The sequence below is a fragment of the Tupaia chinensis genome, unplaced genomic scaffold (genome assembly GCF_000334495.1).
Source record: "Tupaia chinensis unplaced genomic scaffold, TupChi_1.0 Scaffold000654_1, whole genome shotgun sequence".
Taxonomy (NCBI): domain Eukaryota; kingdom Metazoa; phylum Chordata; class Mammalia; order Scandentia; family Tupaiidae; genus Tupaia; species Tupaia belangeri.
This window is the reverse complement of record NW_006160175.1, coordinates 2,809,282-2,833,850: the sequence shown is the minus strand read 5'-3', so window position 1 is coordinate 2,833,850 and position 24,569 is coordinate 2,809,282. Positions and strand designations below refer to the sequence as shown.

General features: G+C 34.7%; 1 protein-coding gene across 3 annotated transcripts in view; it reads left to right on the top strand.

Annotated features, from left to right (window-relative positions):
• The window catches only part of PCDH17 (protocadherin 17), a 111,987-nt gene that overhangs the window by 36,882 nt on the left and 50,536 nt on the right, over window positions 1–24,569 (top strand). For all 3 annotated transcript variants that reach the window (XM_027776263.1, XM_027776262.1, XM_027776261.1), the window contains 2 exons: window positions 5,104–5,162; window positions 5,296–5,468. In XM_027776263.1, coding sequence (XP_027632064.1) covers window positions 5,104–5,162; window positions 5,296–5,468 — 232 coding nt within the window. The remainder of the gene's footprint in view (window positions 1–5,103; window positions 5,163–5,295; window positions 5,469–24,569) is intronic.

Below are 24,569 nucleotides of genomic sequence, written 5' to 3'. Positions count from 1 at the left end.
ATCTGTATTTATTTCTTGTACTATTTAATTTCAGGTTAATTTTTTTAAGCATGCGTAAGTGCCCATATCAATTTATTCTACCTGCACAAATAAAGAACTTTCCTAATTTCAGCAACATGATTCAGTTTCATTGGGTACATCCTTTTGACCTTTCATAGAGACACTTGTTCTCTTTTTTTTTTTTGAGAGGTTTTTGCTATAGGGCACGTGCGCTCGCCAGACAGACAGAGAGAGACATAGAGACAGAAAGCGAGAAATCACCCCCCAGGGGGGATGGTCATGCCGCAATCCCTTCTCCTCCATTCTCCTCTCAGGATCTTGGGCACGCACACACATGTGCCTGGCCTGAGTTCTAAGCCACCGGGTCCCGGACACGAACTGCGGTCGGCTATGTGGGAGTCCAGCGACATAGCCATTATGCTAACTGCTGGTTCCCCCAAGAGACACTTGTTTTTAAAATCATGATTTAAGTTTCAGAATTGTAGAAGAATGAGCAAGTTTAGAAGATGACATATCTTAGGAATTATTACTGATAACAATTGTGATTTTTATCATCATTTATAATTGTATTACAATTTGTTGAGTACCGGAGAGAAATACATAAAGGCAAATAATCAATATTCATATATTAAAGACCTTATAATCTTCAGTGTTTGCTTTCTTGTTTATTTTTGTTTGTGTTCTACAAAAAGGAAATTAAAGCATATCTTAATTTTTATTGCCTTTAACAAGTAAATTGACAAAAAAAACAAAAATAGGAAGGGACATTGAGTTTTATATCACTACAGATTCGTAGTTCTAAATATAATCACTTTTAAAAAGACAACTTTTGAATTTTTTTTTTCAGAGCGTTTTGCTATAAGGTGTGTGTGCTGGCTAGAAAGACAGAGAGAGACAGAGAAACAGAAAGTGAGAAATCACCTCCCAAAGGGGGTTGGCCACACCACAATCCCTTCTCCTCCATTCTCTTCTTGGGATCTTGGGCACGCACACACACATGCCCGGCGTGAGTTTAAGCCACTGGGTCTGGGACTTGAGCCATGGCCAACTACATGAGAGTCCAGTGACACAGCCATTATGCCAACTGCTGGTCCCTAAAAAGACAACTTTTGGGACCAGCAGGTTGTGTGGTGGTTAGGGCACTGGATACTCCCACATGGCCGACCACTATTCAAGTCCTAGACCTGGGGGTTTGCTTTCTCACTTTCCCTCTCTCTCTTTCTCTCTCTCTGGTCAAATTAAAATAAATGAATAAATAAATAAAATTAAATAAAATTTTAAATTTAAAAAAGGTATTTTTTTAAGAGAAATTTTTGCCATAGGGTGCATGCGCTTGCCAGAGGGACAGAGACACTGAAAGCAAGAACTCATCTCCCAGGGAGTATAGCCATGACTCAATCCCTTCTCCTCCAATCTCTTTTTAGGATTATGAGCACACATGCACATGTGCCTGGTATGAGTTTTAAGCCACCGGGTCCAGGACTCGAACTGCGGTGGACCACATGCAAGTCCATCGATATAACCATTACACCATCTGCTGATGCCCTCTCCCCCCAAAAAATACAACTTTAAAAAAAAATGTCTCATTTATTGCTGACTTCTGAAAAGATTAAATTTATCATTATAACCTAAAGCTTTTAAAATATCTTCTTGAGAACTTTTAAGTAACTACCTACTAGTTCAAGGTATATATGTTATTTTTAATGATAAAAAATTACATGCTTTTTTTGTTTTAATTCACTGGCAGACATGTTTGTTAACTAGAGTGAGATAGAGAGAGTAGTGGGGAAAGTAAGCAAGTACCTCTCACACCCCCATAGGGGATGGTCATGCCACAATTCCTTCTCCATTTCTCCTTCCTTTTGGGATTTCGGGCATGTTCATACAAGTGTATGTTTTAAACCATGAACCCAGTACTCAAACCACATGGTTGGACATGTGGGTCCAGCTGCCTTAACCACCATGCCAGTGGCTGGCTTCAAATTATATACTTTTTAATTAATAATTAAATATTATATGTTTAAGTTGGTTATGAGGGAAAAATGATAATGATTAGTTTTAAAGACTTTATTTTTTATTTTTAGTTTTTTTAGTGGTTTTCGCTATAGGGCACATGCACTTGCCAGAAAGACAGAGAGAGACAGAGAGGCAGAAAGCGAGAAATCACCCCCCAAGGGGGAATGGCCATGCCGCAATCCCTTCTCTTCCATTCTCCTCTTGGAATCTTGGATACGCACGCACATGCGCCTGACATGAGTTTAAGCCACCTGGTCTGGGACTCAAACCATGGTCGACTACATGGGAGTCCAGCAACATAGCCATTACACTAACTGCTGGTCCCGGAAGACAATATTTTTAAAGATTTGTAAATATTCATACTTAATTACTCTGCTGAAACTTAAAAATAAGTTACAATTGCCTTTCTTCAAATTTTACTTTCTAACAAGACCTAAAATTCAAAAATTATAAATATATGAAGTAGAACTCAGTTTTTAGAGTACAGTTTTATAAAACTTTTGAAAGCTCTTCTACTTCTAACTATTATGATACTGTGACACACATGGCTTTTTTCTTCTACTTTCCATTTTTAATGCTGATACTGTTATTTCATATTCAGATTATTTTAGATGAATGTTCAAACAACCTTTGCAGCTTAGATAATGAAAATGTTATTTCCTATATTAAACCAGCATGGGTTTTGGAGTGAGTTATATGTTTGCTGAGAGTCGAATGGCTATTTTATTATGGTAGTTACGCACACACACACACATGATCTCTGACATTCCTATCTATAAAGAATTCGTGTAAAATTCTGAAACTGCTACTGATTAAGTTGTAAGCTTTAAAAATTGTAGTGCGTATTGTATGAAAGTCTATGATCTCAGACTAATGTCTTTTTTTTTAGCTGCCTCTGCACTACTGCTTTTTCCTTTGTATATCTTTTTTTTTACTCTGACTCTTTTTCTCTTTCACTGTATTTTTCTCCTGCTTTTCCTTCTGTTTTTATTTTTCTTCTCTTTTTCTTCATTTCTAACTGCCTTCTTGTCTCCTCTTGTTTTTCTGTCTTCATCAAAAAAATACTTGGCAGCAATATCATTGCCCAATGTCCACCAGACACTCACTCTCTCTCTCTCTCTCTCTCTCTCTCTCCCTCTCTGAGAGCTATTTAATTCACTAGGAAAATGTATTTTATTTCTTATTTTAAGTCTCTTATTTTATCAGAATTGCTTAGAATTTTAATAACATGCAAGCATTTTTACATACTGTGCCTATTAGGATACCAGAAGAAAAGTTTTTCTAGTCTGTCTGCCTGTGTGTATATGAATAGGATCGACATCCTAGAAGACTCCGCCTAATTAAAACCAGTAAAATTTTAAGACTATAATAGTGCTTCTATTTTCTTACCAGTGTGTCCAATTTCATATTACCTTTCTTTCTCCTCTTAATACATAGGATTTGTTTTCCTGGAGTATTCCATAACATTTATGTTGAGCTTTTAACAGACAGTGATTACGATTTGGATACACGTTTTTGGCAATTCAAAGAATGAACTAGATAATATTAAGATATAGAGTTTCCAAGTAATTGTAGTTTTAAAAAATTCACAAAATTCTTTAACAAACATTTTTGCTTTTGGGATTTGTCATCACTTATAATTTTACTAGCAAATAATAGTATCCTTAAAGATTGTTATCATGTCATAATAAAAACAGAAATTAAGATGTTTTTCTGAATCTAGAAATGAATACAACATGTAAATGGAAACTGTCTTGTACCAACTACTAGTTAAAAATCATTAGTAGTAAGAAATGAATCCACTTTATTCAGTTTTATGTTTGTATTCATGCAATTTGATAAAGGTGGTTTGGCCGGAAAAAAAAAAAAATCACACAAATCTGTGAAAGTTTTTTCTTCTCCCAAACTTAACAGTGTAACTTACATAACAATTTAAGTTATGAGTCTTAACATGTCTTTTTTTTTTTTTCAGTACTAGAACACAAAAGTCAAATACTTTAAATTATTATACGGGAAGAAAAAGAGTACTCATTTTAAATTAGCCTTATTTATAAAGAAAGCACATATTGCACTACATTAAGCCTTACCTTGGGCCCTCTGCTTCATGAATTGCATTCTCCCTGTGTCACTGCTACTTGTATGCTGGATGTTCTTGTACGAACCCATAGCGGCTTCAGAGCATAATGGCGTGATATGAAGTGATGCAGAAAACAGGAGAAGCTTTGTCACGGAGTCAGCTGCAAGTAGAAGTAATGTGTATGAATGTACAGTATAGGAAGATCTATGAAAGATCCAGTCTCTTTCTCCTAAAAGACTCTGTTCCATGATACAAGGAGAATTCAGTTCTTCTTGGCAGACCTCCAAGTCAGTTTGGAAGCAGTAAAAACGACCACAAAAACAAGCCTGGTTCCTCAATGTCTTTACTCTCGATGTTTTAAGTAACATTTCCCCCCTTATTTTTACTTTACTTTGTTTTTAATGACCGGGTAGTAATAGCCATTTCCATTTGATTATTTGAATATGATTTCTATAGTTGGGATGTTGATAAGAATGAATTGTAGAGAAGAGTTCAGCCATATGTGACATGCTTGTCTCCATTACTGGTAAAATTGGAAGGAAAGGCCTTGTATCTCTTAATTGAGGAGTGCAAGACATTAAATGATATTGATATCAAGAAGGGCACAGAATCCCAACAGATGATGTAATTATGTTTAAAAATGAGTATTATTAAATAATTCACACTTTTAATATGGAGAAATTAGGTCATTTTCCCACTCTTCCCACAAATATTCAATCTTAATATCTAAATAATGAAACAACACAGTGTTATCCATCCTGGTACTAACGGAGAATGCCAGCTATGACAGGCTCATTGTTTACTTTAACAGGTAATTTGTGGACCGGAATCATTTAATTGTTCTGAGTACATAATTACATGTCAGCAATTTCCAATTTAATTAAAATGTACAAATCTGAAGATTAAGGAATTTTTGAATTATTAATCATTTTTCCACTAGGAAATCTTGTTGCTCTGCAGGAGATTTGTCCAGTGTACAACTATACGTATTTTTTCCTTCTCTTTCACAGACAGACAATTTTCCCGCAGAGCCCAATTACATGGGCAGCAGGCAGCAGTTTGTTCAAAGGTAAGGCCTATTAAATAACTTTCTCAGCTTCCCCATTTGCATTCGTGTCAAAATTGCTTTGCAAGAGACTACACTTCAGATTCAAACTAGTAGAGACAACACTTTCTCTTCTTTTTCTTTATATGTATTTCAGTAGCTCCACGTTTAAGGACCCAGAAAGAGCCAGCCTGAGAGACAGTGGGCACGGGGACAGTGATCAGGCTGACAGTGACCAAGACACTAACAAAGGCTCCTGCTGTGACATGTCTGTTAGGGAGGCACTCAAGATGAAAACTACTTCAACTAAAAGCCAACCACTTGAACAAGGTGAGTGAAGTCTTCCAATGATTACAAAGTATAAAGCTTAAGCAATCATTATAAACCTATTAGGATGAGAATTGCAGCTTATCACGGTGGAATGAACCATTGATAATGAATCAAAGAAGCAGCAAATCCTGAGATTGTCCCAACTCAGAAAAAGCAACTATTCAATATCGCAATCACAACCGAAAAAGGAAGGCCATGGGTGTCAGTCTTTAATCTTTATAAAATGAGAACTTGACCAAAGTCACTTGATTGTTCTTATTTTGTGGAAATTTTCTAGCCTTTCCTATTTGGTGTTTTCTAACCATAATATGGTATATATTCTCTAAGTGTGAACATTATAAATCATTAATTTTAAATACTAAAATGAGTAAATTCAGTACTTTTTAGGTGATTGGATTTTCATAACTTTTAGTAGTGTTTATTTAATTATTTTGGATTTTAGCTTCAAAATTATTTTTCAAGAGCATAAAATAATAGCTTAGCCAGAGTTTCGACTCTGTTTACAATTTACATCTATGTCTTCATGGGTAGCAAATAAACATGAACTTGTTCACCTTAGTAGAGATAATAAAGAGATATAGTTTTAAAAATACATATGTATTTTTAAAGGTCTACATTTTATTTGTTTGATATACCTAGCCTCTTATTAATTTTGATCTTTCTATTATTTCAAACATAATTTACTAATGATTAATCCAAAGAGAATTAAACTACTGTTACGTGTAAGACCTGGAGATGGTTAATAATGTTTTTTTTTTCATGTTCTATGGTAAAAAATAAAAAAGAATTGTTATATAAACCAGACTTCAGAACTACATATGCATTGATTGAGATAGTTGATATGTTTGTTTTCAAAATATTGATCATTTTAAATGCATGTAATATTTATTACTCGGGTTTTTTATAGGGAAGCATATTTAAACTATGTGAACATAGTCTCTAAGTGATTTGTTAATTGATGGCTCAGAGAAAGTAAATATTTTCCTGTAGAGCATTCTGCCCTATGATACATACATCAACAGATATGGTATTACTAATTTTTCTAATCATGTTGAAATCTCAGAATGAATATTCATATACATTAATATATATTAACATTTCTGAACTGAATATAATTATGCTGGATTTATGTCAAGGTTGAGCTTACCAAAAGTTTTATTTTCTACATAATAAATGTTACACTGATAATTTTGTTTTTCTAACTTTTACCATGACAATTTTCTGTGTAACATGCAATGTTTTAAAACTTATTTTTAGCAGAATCAATATGAATGCTCATCCAATGTTCAGAGTTCCTTCAAACTTAGATGTTTTTATGAAATTACTTCAATGGTCTGATGGTTTGCAGTTCTGCGCTATTATAATATTTATAAGTCTTTGAGACACATTTTAAATAATAGGTGATAGATCCTGTCATGTGACTATACAGCATGAGATAAACCCATTTATGTGTATGATAAATAAAGTGATTGATAGATAATTCATTAGCTACAATTTGTGAAGCTGCATGGAGTAAGTAAAGTTTGCATTTATTGTCTCACCTTTGAGAGGAATTCTGTTAATAATAATAATAATAACCTAAAAACCCTACTGTTCTCATGAATTATTTAATTTCTTTTCATCTCCATCTGCTACCTAAGTACTGTATTTGATAAGAGAGTATTTGATATATTTTCCTCTATAGAGAAAAGAAGTGATCTCATTTATTATGTCTTAAAATATAATTTGTATTTAATGGCTGTTTTCTCAATGTTGATATCAAAAAGTAATGTCTTCAGAAGGTGGTTGTTTTTCTTCAAAGAAGGCCCAAGTTAGAATATATTTTGATTAACATTGCACAGGAAATAACCGCTACTCTAAGAGCGAGAATGCTAATAGATACGTCTCCTATAAAGCATGAGTTTCCACACATCTCTATTAATAAGAATAAGAAATTTATTATGAATCTAGGAGCTACTCTTAGGTACTAAATGAATTATATAAGAGAGAACTGACTTCCACTTTAAACCATGCTATATATATGTATGTATATATTTATTTATTTTCATATTTATTGTTAGATGGCCTGTGCACTCTGGAAGAGAAGGAGAGAGAGAGAGAAGGTACCTCCATGGGAGTTGGTCACATACAGTCCCTTCTCCTCCGTTTCTCCATTTGTGATGTTGGGCATACTTGCACCTGCACCTGGAGTCTTTTTCAAGTCGGTTGGTCCAGGATTTGAAGTACGCAGTCAGCTCTGTGGGATCTAGCTGCTTCAATCACCATACCATGGTTTGGGCCCTAAAACATGATTTTATTTGTTTAAGGTTTCTGTCACAGAGTGAATGTACTCCCTGGAGAGACAGACAAGAGACAGTGAGAGGGGAAGTGAGAAATCAACCCCTAGAAAAAATGACCATGCTCAATTTCTTTTCCATTCTCCTCCTGGGATTTTTTACATGTATGCACATGTGCCTGGTGTGGTTTTCAGGCCACCTGGACCAGACAGAACTGTAGTTGGCCATGTGCCAGTCCAGCGCTTGAACCACCACGCCACATGCTGGACCTTAAATCATGAGCTTTAAATTTAGCTAAAATATTGATTGATTAACCCATTGATTTGGTTTATTAATTAGATTTATTAATTCATTAATTAATATCACTTTAAGCACTTTGAATATGTAGGAAAAGCTAGATCTTCGGGAAAGTAAAAAATAAATTTCCTTGAAGCCTGTCTTCAAGTAACCATATCTAACTAATAGACATGAAGATCTCTCTGTCAGGATCTCCATCATGCTTCATTTATCTCTATCATCTATCTTTTTTTTTTAAAAAAAATTTATTTATTTATTTACTTTAATTTGACCCAAGAGGGACAGGAGCAAGAGAGAGAGAGAATGAAAGTAAGAAAACAAGCCACCAAGTCCGGGACTCAAACCACAGTTAACCATGTGAGAGTCCAGTGCCCTTATCCACCGTACCATCTGCCGACACCTTTATCATCTATCTTTTATCTACCTCTCTCTGTACCTCTCATCTATCTATCTCTTTATATCTTTCTATCACATTAATCTATCTTTCATCTATGTATGTATCTATGTATGTATCTGTCTATCCAGATTCATAGGACGAAAAATACAGAGTTCTTACTATTTACTATGAACAGTGCAAAACTTTACCGCAATGTTAGCTAATTCAATTTCCGAACTTGAAACAGTTTTCATTTTTATTTTACATGTAAGAAAATTAAACCTACTGGAAATGTATTAATCTGCTATACAGATAGCAGATTAAAATTTAATCTGAGGTCTATATGCAGCCAAAGCTTGTGTCTTTTTTACACAAATTTGCCTCTGAATGGGATAAATTGTTCAAATAACCATTTTGATTCATCGCTGTGACAAGATATGAAATAAACATCGAAGAATGCATTAAAGCCTGAGTTCATGTGTGCAGATCCAGGAACAGAAGATCAGAATAGATTAAGGCATTGACTGAGTAACTACTCAAAACTTTGTTCAGTACTTAGAACATATTATCCTATTAAGTGTTCATATCATTTATCGATAGGTAAGTAATGTTAATCTCACATTTAATAGACATTTAGTAACTTTTAAAATGTTTTCTGTTATAAGTGGTGAAGGCAGAATGAGACATTAAAAACAGGTCTTCGGATCCTGCTCTTTTGACCAGAACTTTTGACTAGTCACATAATGAATGCTTTACTCAGAAATTTCAAAATGTTAAAAAAGCAAGAAGCTATTGTTTTGGTCAGGGTACTCTGTTAATTATTTGAAAAATATCATGAGAGGAAACGCTACAGGTAATATTAATACAGTACACATAAAAGAACAACTTTATTTACAGATGGCAGATGATGAACAATCATATTCAAATAACTGTCACATATACATATTGATATTAAACCTTAATTTTAGTACCTCAAAATCCCCTAAAAAACAAAAGTGAATTTTCTTAGAGAGAAACAAAGAGCTAAATAACAGAAACTTGTTTTTCAGCCTTTTTCGTAGTGCCATACACAGATTTTAATGAAAAATCAGTAGTAAATTTTATTTCATATATTTATATCAATTTAGTTGGATTCTTTTTCTATTTAAGTAATATTATTTTAGAAAAAGGTTTTATTTCTAAATTTAAATGTTACTTTAATTTAGCAATAAAAATCAATGTCAAAAATAATCTTCACATATTCAGTGGCTTTTTCTTTGACTAATAATGATTTTCCTTGTAAATTAATTAGGTCTTTTTAGATCTTATTTCATTAGTTAAACTGTTACTTTTTTGTTCCACTTCTTTATAGTTAAATCTTTTCCATTTATCTTATCCCAGATATTTGTGCATTTTTTGCTATCATCAGTTTAATCATTCCAGGTACCTATAACTACTATGTATTGCCCATTATTTTAGCAAAAAAATTATTTAAAAGGATTCAGCAGCTAATTGAAAGTGTGATATACTGTACTACAGCGGAAGATAGCTTAAAGGATTCTATGTTAATAAACTTGTCAGTAGAAAGAGGTTATTTCAGTTTCTCTTAGTGTGATAAAATAAGAAAATTCTCAAAAAATGCATTTAGTTTCTTTCTATTTGAATGCATTGTTGCGCCCTGCATCTCCATTAATTAGATTTTCTGCATACTCCCTTTCTTTCTTTTCAAATAGTACAGTGTCCATTAGGTAAGTGAGAGGGTGGATGATAAATAAAACAATCCAAATATTTTGAATCTTATAAGATATCATAATAGTCTAGTGCTTAATAGGAAGGGTAAATACATATTTCTACCTAAAAAGTTACTGCTTATCAAAAACATGACATGGAAATCTGACCAAAATATATTAGACCTTTTTTTCATATTTTGGAATAAGAAAAACTGATTTATATCAAGAACTTATAAAAATACATATGGTGTTACTTCTGTAAAGAAGAGTCACACACTAAATATTTGAAGCAATGCCTTACACAGGTTTAAAAAAATGTAGTAAATTTTATTTTATATGTTTATATTAATTAAGTTGGATTCTTTTTCTATTTAAGTGATCTTAAAAATTATAAAAGAATTTATAAAGAATTGAACTATTTTAAGTTTTTAAAACCAGCTTTCTTCTTATGCCTCAGAATATTATTCACACTTTGATTTCTTTAAGGAAGTACTGTACCTTTGAATTTCTGCCACTTACAAGCCCTGTAAATTATTTCAATTGCTAACAATAACTTTTTCTTTATAAAAAGATCTAATGAACATTTCCTAAAATTCAGTAGTCTGCACTGATTCCTAAATAATAAATGTGCAGTCTTCATATCTGATTACCAGCAATTTCTCTGAACTCCTTATTGATGAACAAGTAATAGTTTCTAAATTTGCAAGAATAATCAGTCTTCCAGCATGTTTATAATGGACTGAAATCAAGTTCTTAAAGCCTGAAGCTAATGTAATAAGAGTGGTGGTTAGAATATCACCAAATCTAATACCCCAGCCTGGTGACTATTGTCAATCTCTTCTCCTGTGACTAGACAGGATTTTCCTGCTTCTCAAGAATTGCTCCATTCAAATTCATTCTCATTAACCATTTTATTTAATTGTCTCATACTTTACTATTTTTCTATTCAGTTCTACAGTTCTCCTCTCTATCTCTATTGTTAAAAATTTGACTTCTTGGGACCAGCAGATGTCATAATGGTTACGTTGCTGGACTCCCACATAGCCGACTGCAGTTTGAGTCCTGGACTCGGTGGCTCAAAACTCACGCCAGGCACATGTGAATGTATGCCCAAAATCCTAAGAAGAAAATGGAGGAGAAGGGATTGTGGTGTGGTCATCCTCCCTAGTGGGTGATTATTCACTTTCTATCCTTCTGTCTCTCTCTGACTCTTCAGTGAGTACACATTCCCTATAGCAAAAATCTTTCTTAAAAAAAGTACAGTGAGGGAACCAGCAGTGGGCGTAATGGCTATGTTGCTGGACTCCCACATAGTAGTCGACTGCGGTTCGCTTAAAACCCACGCAGGGCGAGTGTGCATGTGTGCCTAAGATCCCGAGGGGAGAATGGAGGAGAGGGGATTGTGGCGTGGCCATCCCCTCTGGGGGGTGATTTCTCGCTTTCTGTCTCTCTGTCTCTGTCTGTCTGGCGAGCGCATGCACCCTATAGTGAAAAACCTCTCAAAAAAAAAAAAAAGTACAATTATTATGGCTATTTTGCAGATGAGAAAACAGGCTTAGAGAGGAAACGTGATGTATCTGAGATTAAAAAACCAGCGTGGGGCAAAGTGACAGTTCAAATCCCTCTGCTCTTAAACTCTGTGCTCTTAATAGTTCACTTTCAAACTCTGCAGGCTGACTAGAGTCCACGATGATAAACAGGACAGGCATGAGGCCAGCAAGAAAGAAAGAAAGAAAGAAAGAAAGAAAGAAAGAAAGAAAGAAAGAAAGAAAAAAAGAAAAGAAAAGAAAAGAAAGAAAGAAAGAAAGAAAGGAAAGAAAGAAAGAAAATCCTTGAAAAATTGAAAGTAATAAATACTAAGTAACTCTGTTTCCTTTTAGTGAATTTCAGCTTTAAAACTAAATTAGGTTTCTAAGGATTGCCTTCCCCCTTCCTGGAGTACATTTTAAAAAGCTGTAGAAACTAAATTTAATGGGTATATTGTTTTGAATTTTGCATTATGGACCCATGATCAAAATAAGCTTAGGCTAGTTCAAATGACTGCACTGTTTGTTACATGATTTCAGAATTTGGTGGAGACTCTGATTCCTATGTTTTCAAATCTTTCTTCCTAATTCACTGTTCAATGACAGAAATTTCATAAAATTTCTAGTTATCTGGGAGGGGAACAGATTAAGAAGCTTTCTATAGACTGTAATATATTGTGAAGAAGCTAAGAAAATTGCAGTGGGAAGTGGAAGAACAAAGATTGACAGGCCCATTTGGTGAATGTAGAACCATTCATTAGATTAGGAAAGAGGGTTGTTGAGTCAGATGATTAAGATGTTGGACACAGGGCCAGCAGGTGGCGTGGTGGTTAAAGTGCTGGACACCTACATGGCTGACAACAGTTAAGAGTCCAGACTTGGTAGCTTGCTTTCTCAGTTTCCGTCTTTCTCTGTCTCTCTCTGGTCAAATTAAAATAAATGAATGAATAAGTTGAATAAATACTCATCTTTTTTATAGAAAAGGGGTTGAATACAAACTTGATCTAATTTGTAATTTTTTCTAGAACTGACAAGAAAGGAGTCAGAACATATTTTAATATCCTCAAACTTCTATTTTGTATTTTGTTCTGAATTACAGTTTCTGCAGATCTGACTCTTCTAATTAAGTGGTCTCTTTTCCCAGATCTTTCCATAACAGAAACAGTAAAACCACATCCACAAAAGCAAGAACACAAAGGTGATGACTATGTCCCTCCTCTTAGCAGCTGACTGCCAATATTTGAAAATAATTTTTAAAATAAATGCTGCTATAAACTTACTAATAGTAAATTTGTTTTAGAAGGAAATGAAAAATTATTGTCATATATGGAGGACAGGAAGGAACTATTGAATATTTAATGCCAGAAAAAATCATTTACACATTTTTTTAAAGGCATTGCTACCTTCTAATTCATGTAAGTGGCATTTAAGAACTTGCATTATTTGCCAGGACTTCCTATTGTTTTCAAGTCCTGTAAGTCTTTATTGGATTGCATTTATTTAATAGCACCTTAATATCAATATTCCCATTATCCTGTGCTTTCTTTAAAGACTTTCAGAATTCATTTAGATTTATATTTTACTGGATAAAATATTCTGCAAACTATGAATTTATTTTGACTTATAAAATTTTGCAATTTTCCCACAATTCCCCTAATTTTAAATGTTTCAGTGACATCTCTTTTTCTCATGTGCAAACATCTGTTTAGAGAACACAGCAGCTGGTACCATGAAATAGAGAGAGTTTATCACCCTCACTTTTGTTGCTCATTGTAAAGCCTCCTACCAAGTGCTGTGTGATTTACTATGGACTCCATGGGATTTTGAGACTCTCTTGCATTAGTAAGCATGGCAATGACTTTTGCTAAAATATTCCAATTAGAGAATGTTGGAACAATGCTTTCAAAAGCCCCCAAAGGACACCCTTCCATGCTTTCAACACTTGTGGCTCTCAAATATCTCAATACTACTAGAAAATTTTATTTTATTTATTTCTCCTTTAAGAGAGAGAGAGAACATCCACAGCAAGGTCTCAGTGACTTTTGACATAAAAAGTTATGTGGGCAATGCAGATCCACCCCCAGCTTTCAGTGAGAACCAGATCATGATCAAGTACCTGCCTGGTATACTCAGGGAGGTCTCTAGGCTTGGATGGGGAACCTTCCCAGGTAGATTTGCCTCACAGAGCATGACATTTTACTTTGCACAGCCATCTGGCACACACAACAACAATGCTTAATTTAGTTTTTATAAATAAAATTATGTTAAATAGACTCTTAAGGAATTAGAAGTGGACACATAAACTGTGAAAGTGCAGAAAAGTTATTACCTCATTTGTTGATTAAGAACTACCAGAGACCAGCAGTTAGTGTAATGGCTATGTTGCTGGACTCCCACATAGTCAACCGTGGTTCGAGTCCTGGACCCGGTGGCTTCAACTCACACCAGACGCGTGTGCGTGTGTGCCCAAGATCCCGAGAGGAGAATGGAGGAAAAGGGATTGTGGCATGGCCATCCCTCCTGGGGGGTGATTTCTCGCTTTCTATCTCTTCATCTCTCTCTGTCTTTCTGGCGAGTGCATGTGCCCTATAGCAAAAACCTTTCAAAAAAAAAAAAACTATCAGAAAATATTTTTCATTTAATAGGTCTATAACTTCCCTCAGAAATTTTAAAATATTTCACTTTGATAACATGTTTTAAAATTGGTGGTCCTCTATTCTTTTCAAAGTCATATTATAAAACATTAAGGTAAGAGAAACCTTAATGTAAACCACCTCCATTTTTATAGTTAAGAAAACAGGATCTATATAGTCTTCAATTCAGTCCCAGATGTAGTACTAGATCCAGATTTATAAGTTTATAGTCTGGAACTCCTTTCATTCTACCATGCCTTTCAGTAGCACACAGTAGAGACCTCACTGTCTCCAAACAGGCACATCAGATAAGCCACAGCACTATTTCGGTCTGTGTGACTCTGGAGATGTAAGCCATTATGCTGGAGAGTCTGATACTTGATTCTTTAACATACATTAAACAAAATCTGCAAAATGTCAACGCAATTTTTCAATTTAGATCTAGTCATTGACATTACTGTGCTCTTTCTTGCTGGGAACTAGGGTGTATGTATTTCTTTATGATCTGTGCACAATATCTGCACTTTTTCTGTCTGTTCCTTGACTTAAAAACTTATGAGGGTCATGCAGGGAGACATATGTCCAAAGCATTATTGGTTTCATAGGAATGGAAAATAAAAACCCCAAACAGTTCAGATCTAGGGAATGACAGAAAATTCCTAAAGTGAGAGACGTCTGAGTGGACCCTTCTGCTCACTTGGCAGAGTGAAGTCAGAGAAGAGAGGGTTACAGGACGCTCTTAGACACATAAAATGAAGCAATGTGTGACAAGTTATGATAGGTGCAGATGGGTTTTGTCATATGAGACTAGAAGTGGCAGATATGAGTCTGGGAAGTACCTAGAAGCCCGGTGATGTGAAGCCTAATAGAGAGTCTTCAGACATGGTCAGGAGGAGACAGCTCAAACTGTCATTCTAAGGACATGATTTTTCTGGCAGTGCCTAGGGAGACCAGGATGCAATTAGGAAGACTAGGAATTAGTGTAAGGCAAGGGAAAATGAGTAGTGAAGAAGTTGCAAGAATGAACTAAATGAAAGGTGAAAAATGTGTATTGGTATATGCCACTACTCTTATAACAGATTGCTTCTTATTTTATTGGGAATTATTTGAGAATAGGGAGTTCTGAGAGAAAAAAAAAAGTGTTATACCCAAATAAATACAAATATAACTTGAATTATTTAATACTTTTATTAATTTTTGAATTTATATATCTTAATATCATAGAGATTAAAAATATTCAAATTTTTTAAAATTTATTTATGTTTGTTTTTAAGAGATTTTGCTATATAGTGCATGTGCTTGCCAGAGAGGCAGAGACAGAGAGATAGAAAAAGAGAAATCACCCCTTGGGGGTATGGCCATGCTGTAATCCTTTCTCCTCTATTCTCCTCTTGGGATTTTTGGCACACATTCATATGTGCCTGGCATGAGTTTCAAGCCACCAGGTCTGGGACTTGAACTGTGGTCAGCCATGTGGGAGTCCAGCACTTTAACCATTATGCCACCTGTTGGCTCCCAAAATTGATTTCTTAATTTTCTCTTAAGGACCAATGTTTAGTTGTATACTGGCATTGACAAAATAACTCAGCTATTTGAACTCTCATCATTTAGACATGGTGGGAAAAAAACCCAACAACAAAACAATGTTGGCCAATCAGATCTTTGAGAGAACCTTTAGAAAACAGTGAGGTATTATAAAACTTGGTGTGTTATTGAATCTTAGGATTGTGACTCATGTAACTCAGAAGGCAAACGTTAAGTTTACTGAAGTAGTAAAGACAGGGTAAGTTCCTGCAGAGAAAACCTTTGGCCATAAGAAGAAGACTTGAGATTTAGACATGTTCATTAGAAATGTCTGAGGGACCCATGTGGAAGTATCAATAAAGGCAGCTGGCAGTTAAACAGTTTGGTTATCAGAGAGGTCAGGAGGTATAAATTTAGAAGTCGCTGCCATGGAATCATGCTTAAATCCAAATGCTGGGTCATCAGAAAAGTCATGATACATTTTGCATAGAAAAACAGAAAAATATGTCATGACTTTTCTGACAACCCAATTCATTGGTGAGAAATAATACTGGGAGAAAAAAAAGTATAGATTGCTAGGACAGAATGCTACAGAACAAATTTAGAAGCTGGGAAGAGGAAGAATTCGCTAATAGTCTAATCTGCCATGAAAAATATTCAGTATGGGAATTCCATATCTGGAGTTCTTAAATTTCATTTCCAGCTGAATATCATTGTTAGCCAAATTAAATCAATGTATCAGTTGGATAATGATATTTTTGTTTAGAACATAATAATATTGAACAGGGTCTAATTTAAGATTTACAAGCTAGTTCTGAAGATAGTCTCAAATATGTGATCTGGCATGACTAGCATAAATGTATAACTTCCCAGGCTCACTAATTTTAAGGAAGAAACATGCATTTGGAACACTATGTTTGGCTTTTTGCATGATGTCTATAATGTACATGGGACTATCTTCATTGCTATATTGAATATTTATTTATTTTTGTGGGTCCAGTATGTGTCAGGCACTCTTCCAAGAGTTAAGGATTGAGAAGAATGAAACAAAATTCTGCCCACCTTGAGCCTGAATTTCCATGAGGATACACTTTCCCAGTGAATTGACAAAGAAAATAAAACTTTTATTAAAATATAATAAAATGTAGAGGGGCTAACAAGTGACGTGGTGGTTAAGGTGCTGGACTCCCACATGTCTGACTGAGGTTTGAATCCCAGTCCTGGCAGCTTGAAAATTATGCCATTTATATGTGCATGCATACCAAAAATCCCAAGGGGAGAATGGAGAAGAAGGGACTGTGGCATGGCCATCCCTCCTGGGGGAGAGGGAGAGGATTTCTCATGTCTCTCTCGCTCTCTCTCTCTCTCTCTCTGGAAAGCACCTGTAGCCTATGGCAAAACGTATAAAAAGAAATATACAAGGGTGTGAGACTTTCAAAGAGGAGCAACAGAATGCTCCTGATTGCTCAATGAATATTTCACACAAGAGATGATATTTGAACTGGTATGTTAGAAGTGAGAAGTGTTTTTGATGTGAGAGATAGAAAAAAACTTAACAAATAGCATAAATACAATCATAACATATGGTAAGTGGATATAATATCTGATGTATACTGAAAAATTTAATATATCCAGTGAAGAGTGAACAGAGGAAGCAGAATTATCAATCAAAACAGGAAAGTCAAGTTAGGAACGAAGGGGAAGAGGTAGGAAGCTCTATTGTCACACAGTGGCCAATAATAAGTATGAAGAAGCAATATTCTTTAGAGAAATTCAAGGAAATGATGCTCAAAGGAAGTCCATGCAACCTCACAACTGACAGGTCACTCAATTTCCATGAGAGGAGTTACAGTGGTATAATGAAAAAGGAGGGGGAAAGAGAAAGAAAGAGAGGAATTTCAAAAGGATACACCATGGCAATATAGTCAGGAATTAGAGGCAGAAAGTTCTCTAGAATTTCAAGACCACCAAATAATGGAGAAGAGACAGAAAGAGAGAAGTGGGGGAGGAATAGGTAGGTAAGATAGGGTTATGAACGGAAAGCACTTAGGTTATTCAAGGTAACTGGGCATCGATATACTAAGCAAATGATCCAATTTAGAAGGAATATTGATAGGTTGGACTAAAGAATGAGTATTCATTGGAACATAATGAGTTGCCAGCTTTAAAGTAAAAATGAATTGTTTCTTTGTAAAGGAAAGAAAGGAGAAATAAATTTGAAGAGATAAGCAGTAATAAGGAGATAAAAGAAAAATATTTATTGAGAGCTCATAATAGGTGGCTCTAACCTCTATAAAGTTCAAGGCAAAGTTCATCAGTCTCTTACTTCAAATAAGCATTTACATAAAAGACACTCAAATATGTGACAATCCAGAGTTGCTCAGGAAATTACCAAAATATTCTACCATGAAATATACACCTGTAAAAACATAGGTGGTCATTATTTCATATTTATAAATAAAAATAAGAAAATAGCAACCTGTAGTATATCAACCCAAATATATTAGTATAATACAATTCATTCTTTCTTATTGTTTTTAATTAATTAATTAATTTCTACCATTAGCAAGAAATAGCAATAGAGAGGACATTCCCTTGACACTACAATCCAACCCCAGCTCCAGCCAGCCCCAGGTCTTGGGCGCCAACATATCTGGCATACTGGCATTCCCAGGAAAGTCTTGAATGCAGATCTGTAATCTTATTTTGTGGGCTGGCCTCATGGAACATTGCATTTCATCATTTATTTTTCATCCTTTACTGTTAATATTGTATTTCTCAAACATTTCTGAAAGCTGATCTATAGTACATAGGCCTGAAATTCTTAGAACAGCTATTTTCCAGAATTAAGAATACTTTAAATTTTAGAAAGGTGATTGATATGGTGCATAGACATATAATATGTAATTTCTCCAACAGAATATGTGCAATATCAATAACCAAGGACATTAACAGTTTTGTAATGTAACAGTCACACGAAAATGGAATAAATTATAATAGTAATGCCTTCTTACTCACAGAAGTACTTCCCAAGACCTCAAGTGGATGTCTGAAATCAAGGATAGTATCAAACCCTATGTATTTTGTCTACAGACACACTCACAAAGACAATGCTTTTTCTCATACAACCATAATATGTAATAAAGTTTAATTTATAAATTAGGCACAGTAAGAGAGTAACAGCAATAATTTATAATAAAACAGTACAACTATAACAGTATACTGTAATAAAAGTAACAGCCTAAAAAGGAAGTCTGAGGTAGACAAATGAAAATTGAAAAACTTTATTTGTGCTAAGGACTGAGGATGATTTGTCTGGGATGACCCAGATTCTGCAATGTTTGTCTAGAAGGTACACACCCAAATGGCTAGTTTAAGTAATAAACAGAAGGACAAGTAAGGGGAGGCTACAAGAATTTTTTTAAGAATTTACTTTGGTCATAAATTCTGGAAACATTGTAATGAAGAAAGGGTAGGGTTGCATGAGAGTTCTCTAAGCATTTGTAGAGTTGGTTTATTTACTATAAACTAAATTGTGTCTTTTAGCACTTACTATAAACTCTACTATAACATGCCTTTGGGGCAATAACCCCAGTGGGTATGGGTACTGACCAAGATCTTGTACAAAATTCCTCTCTTGAACCAGACCTCACATTCTATAGATTGCTCTGAACTGCTTCTTTCTCAGAAGTTATGTGAGCATAGTCTCTGTCTCTCTTACTCTCAGGATATATTATTGTTCCCTATCATGGGTAATTGAAACCTTAGAACCTTAGAAGGCAAATCCACAGATGAGGAAAGATTACTGCAATTTAATTAGCCCAGGTCAGTTCAAGTCAGGTTTCACCATCAAATGAGTACATTTTTTTAAAGAATTTTTAGGGATTTCAAAATTATGGAAAATAAGTATGTAGGCTTGTACTTAATTTGCATGTTAGGGCTTTTCCATGTTTAAATTTTTTGTTTCAGGTAATAAAATAATGGAAAAAATTTACTGCAAGAGAAACTATTCAATTCAATCTTTAATGCAGAATTGCACAGTTAGGATTTTGTTTAAGACTAAATATAGAAAAATATTTATTACTCCTGCAATAGTTTTGATGTAACAAATATTTACTTGGTGAAATTAAAAAGTGATCTTGGCACATTTAAATATTTAAGCACATTTTGAGTAGAACTTTTAGGATTTGTGGACTAATAAACAAAGGCATTCCTAACCTCTGATACTGAGTTTATTTTTGAAACAAAATATATATTTCATAGAAATTGATTTGTCTGCCCTGGATTTTAGTTTTTCAAGGTTTTGACAATTTATATTGGAGGATGAAATGATGATTATTTTGCTTTTTTTCCTGAGTCATTTCCTTCCTCATTTTAATTACTATGCTTATTGCATATTACCTTCTATATAGACATATGACCTTTTACCACTACAAGCTAACAGTATTTAAAGTATTTAAAAGGAGGTGTCTAGTGGCAAACCTTAGAAAATTTTAATACATATAAAATAAGTTGATGACATAGGCAAGCATTACTCCATGCTGTTAGAAAATAATAAACATTAAGTTCAACCTTAAGTAAATATAAATATGAAAACATTTTCTTTTTAAAATAATTATTTTACTTAATTTTATTTATTTGTTATTATTATTTTTAAAATTTATTTAGAGAAAGAGAGAGATAAAGTGAGAAAGCAAGCTTCCAGGTTTGGGACTCAAACCACGGTCAGCCATGTGGGAGTTCAACACTTTTTTTTTTTTTTTTTGGAGAGATTTTCACTGTAGGGCGCCTGCGCTCACCAGACAGACAGAGAGAGACAGAGAGACAGAAAGAGAGAAATCACCCCCCAGGGGGGATGGCCACGCTGCAATCCCTTCTCCTCCATTCTCCTCTCGGGAACTTGGACACGCATCTACCTAAAATGTCATTAAGTTATTATTATGATATATGTATAAATAAAATGAATTATATTAGAGAAATTGATGGGGAATAACATTACAAAATCCAAATTTTATAAGTTTTAAGAGTGTTGAAAGTAGAGTAGAGAAAAAAATAAAAGTAGAGAAAAAAATAAAAAAAGGTGAATTGAGTATTTGAAGGTGGGATAATAGCATCATCAAAGAATTAGAGATGTGACAAGTTATCAAAAATACAGGAATAACAAACAAATGCTTTTATTGGAATATGAGAGAGGTAAATTTGACCAAAAGACTTGGTTGGGGTGAGATTATAAAATATCTTGCATGCCATACTGAGGAGATTACATACAGTCCTATACACATTAAAGTCTTTATGTCGGGGTTGATTGCTGTGCAGTGGTAAAATGTAAACTTTGAGGCAGGCAAGTTCACAGAGACCTCCCTAAGCCAGACAAATGTGTGGTTATGACCTAGACCAGATGGAGCTGTGTTGGCAGGACACTATGAAGGGTGCTGTATCTTTTTTTCTCTATCTCTCTGCCTCTCCTCTCTCTGTTGCTATCACTCATGGAATAAATAAATAAACTTAAAAAAATGAAAATCTTTATGTTGAGTGGGTCATCTAAACAGATATTTTTTGTTTTAGACTGATCAATTAATGATAGACCAGAGGAGAGTGGGAAATTAAAAGAGCCCAGTGGCTAAACTGATTATCAAATTTCAGAAGGGCAATTGGCATGTTTAATACCTTCTCATTTTTTATATTATGTCTCGTCATTTAATTGCTGTGTCCAAGTGGCTTTTATTGCAATTACTCTAAGCAATAAACAAGTCGGAGAAAAAGATTGTGAAATTCAAACTACCACTTATTTCTGTTCGTTCATAGCGATCAAAGCTGATATTTTCCTTTCATTTTTCTGTTACAGCAGAGCTGACATCCCTACCTTAAATATAATTTCTAATGAAACTTGTAAGAGATTATAGATACAGAACAAACTGTGTGAACTTATTCAATCAGATAATATAAGGTCAGTTAGTAGTATAGAGAATTGAAAAAGAAAAAAATATGGTCGAATGACTGCTATGCATCAAGCACTGCACCAAGTTCTTTGCAACATATTTGGCCTCAAGATGAAGATATGACTGTTAGAGTTTTGAATAGATAATCCTGAGCATTAGCAAACAGCTTATTTGCCTACTTTGAAGCACTCAATAGTACAGTAAATGCCTGATGTTACCAGAGAGTCTCATCCCATGGGGGGTCTCTACTCATGGTGTGAGATCCTTGGCTTCACACAGGAAATAGTTCAAGACAGCCTTTCAGGGAGAAAGAAAACAGGATTATTAAGGAACGTGTACCCAGCAGACTATTCCATAGGTGGAGAAGCTCCCTTGAGAAGATGAGGGTGAATAGCTGCATTCATTCCACCAAGAGAAGGAGAGAAATGTTACCTGAAAGGAAAGAAAGAAGGGCTGCCCCATACACAGGTCAGTCCTGAACTTCAGTAGGTGTCTGGTTTATATGACTTGGATTAAATCCAGGCTAAGTAAGGGGTGGTTTATTCATGACTTTTCTGGGAAAGGTGCAGTGGTTTTCCTGGAACCATCATTCCTCCCATTTTCTGGCCTTCTTAGGATAGTTCTGGTCATTGCCATGGTTACACAAACTGTCTTGGCACGGGTTAGGTGTCATCTAGTATGCTAATACTGTACAATGGAATATAATGAAGATTTTAAAGGTTAGGTAGTAGTATTCCAGGCACCATTTTGGTCCCTGCCAGTTCTGAACCAGTCTTTCAGCCTCTTTTGTCCCTCAGGTTTTTTGGTTTATCGAAGGAGTTTGGGACATCCATCACCTTAATCCTCTTCTTTCTCAATGACATGCTTGTACTCTTTCCACTCTCATCCCTTTTGCTTAGTTTTAATCTTCACTAAAAATGTTCAGAGAGTTTACAGGATGGCTATATTAAAATAGTATTTCTAAGTTGATAATAGGGTATGTTATTTTGGAAGCAGCTGTGATTTGGATTCCTCATACTTGTACAGATTTAAAGTGTACAGATTTAAAAGGGCACTGCAATATCTCTTATATATTATCAGAATAGTTCTCATTTATTATTTTTATTATCATCATTATTATTTTGACTTGCTTTGCTTAGCATCTAGTATTGAGAGGCACATTTTGTGGATTTTTTTTTAATAGTACTTATATAGATGATTTGTCTTTATCCAGAATAACCACTAGATTTTTGTTATAGAGTCTAGGCAGTCAACCCTAGTTAGTCTTATTGAAAATAGGTAGAATGCATGAAAAACTTACATTATTACATTGATACCATTCGGAAAATAATTCAATTTCTTTGTGTGCCTAAAAATTCTCTTCACATACGAGGTCTTGCTTCTTAATGTGTGATTACTGATGAAACAGCATATAAGGAGACAGTTTTAAATATATGTTCTTACCTGTTCCTTCAGTGCCTCTTACTTTGGCCAACACGGTACTTCTGCTAATTTTGAGCAATAGATAAAGTCAGTTTTGTTTATAAATTCTGTACTTAGTAAATTTAGCATTACTGTTTTATTCAGAACTATCATCAACTATTCAGAGATGCCTATGAGGTGAATTTAAAAAGTTTGTGAAAGGACAGGCAGTGGTACAGCAGCAATGCGACTGGACTGACATGGGAAAGGTCCTGGGTTTCTGTCCTGGGACCTTCTGAGCACATGCAAGTGATCCCGGCCAGCTGAGATTGGGTGTGGCTTGCAGCATGAAGAACCCATTGGGGGTACCTGTCTCTTTCTGTCTCTCTTTTGCTGGTGGAAGAAATAAATAATTGAATTTTTTCTTAAAATTCATGGCAGCAAGAAATTAGAGTTTATTTTGGTGGAAAAATGTTGAAATCCATGCATTTACCTTTTTCATCATACTTAATTTCATGAACTTTTTGAAGATCCCTCATACAATTATATATGTAAATTTAATTTCACTTTATCAGGAATCTAGAATGTGTGAGACATTGCAGTCCATCTGCATTCCTAAGACATTACACAGTTCTCTAGGTTTTCTATCAAATCTTTGGCAATTAGAGTGGAATAAAACATCACTTGATTACACTCCATTTAATTCATCTTTTTTCTCCATTCCAAAACTACTAGCACTTTCCTCCATGTCTACCCCAAACCTTCCTGGCCAGCTTCCTTTTCCTCATATGCCTGATCAGTTCTACCATCTACCTAGTCTCTCCAGTCAGAACTAAAAGAACTCTTTAACTTTCTCTTCTCATCGAACACTGTTATCACCACCCAATTCTATCAGGTCATCAGGAAAGTCTTGATGAATTTTCCGTGTTCTCCTACACAAAAATGCTTCATGCCTTTCCTCACAACCCAATATATAAAGTTTCCTTTGTTCACTTACCACATCCAGTGTGCTTCCCCAGCCTAGGCTGTCTCTCTTAGCTTAATACCCTCTCAGGTTTTTAATCACTTAACAGTAGTAGGAAAGTGATCCCCTCAACATATAAATTATATAAATGTACTCCTCCAATAAAGACCCTTAAGTGGAGCCTGCAGGTGGCATGGTGGTTAAGGGTGCTGGACTCCTACATGGCCACCTGTGGTTCAAGTCCTGGACCTGACTTGCTTTCTCTCTCTCTGCCCTCTCTGGTCAAATTATAAATAAATAAATAAATATACAAATAAATAAATACATAAATAAAGTTAAATAAAATAATTCTTAAAAAAAGAAAAAATAAAAACCCTTTAGTGACTTCTATAGGGCACTTAGGAAAAAAAAAAACCTCGACTTTTTTTTTTTTTTTTTTTTTTTCTACAACCCCTG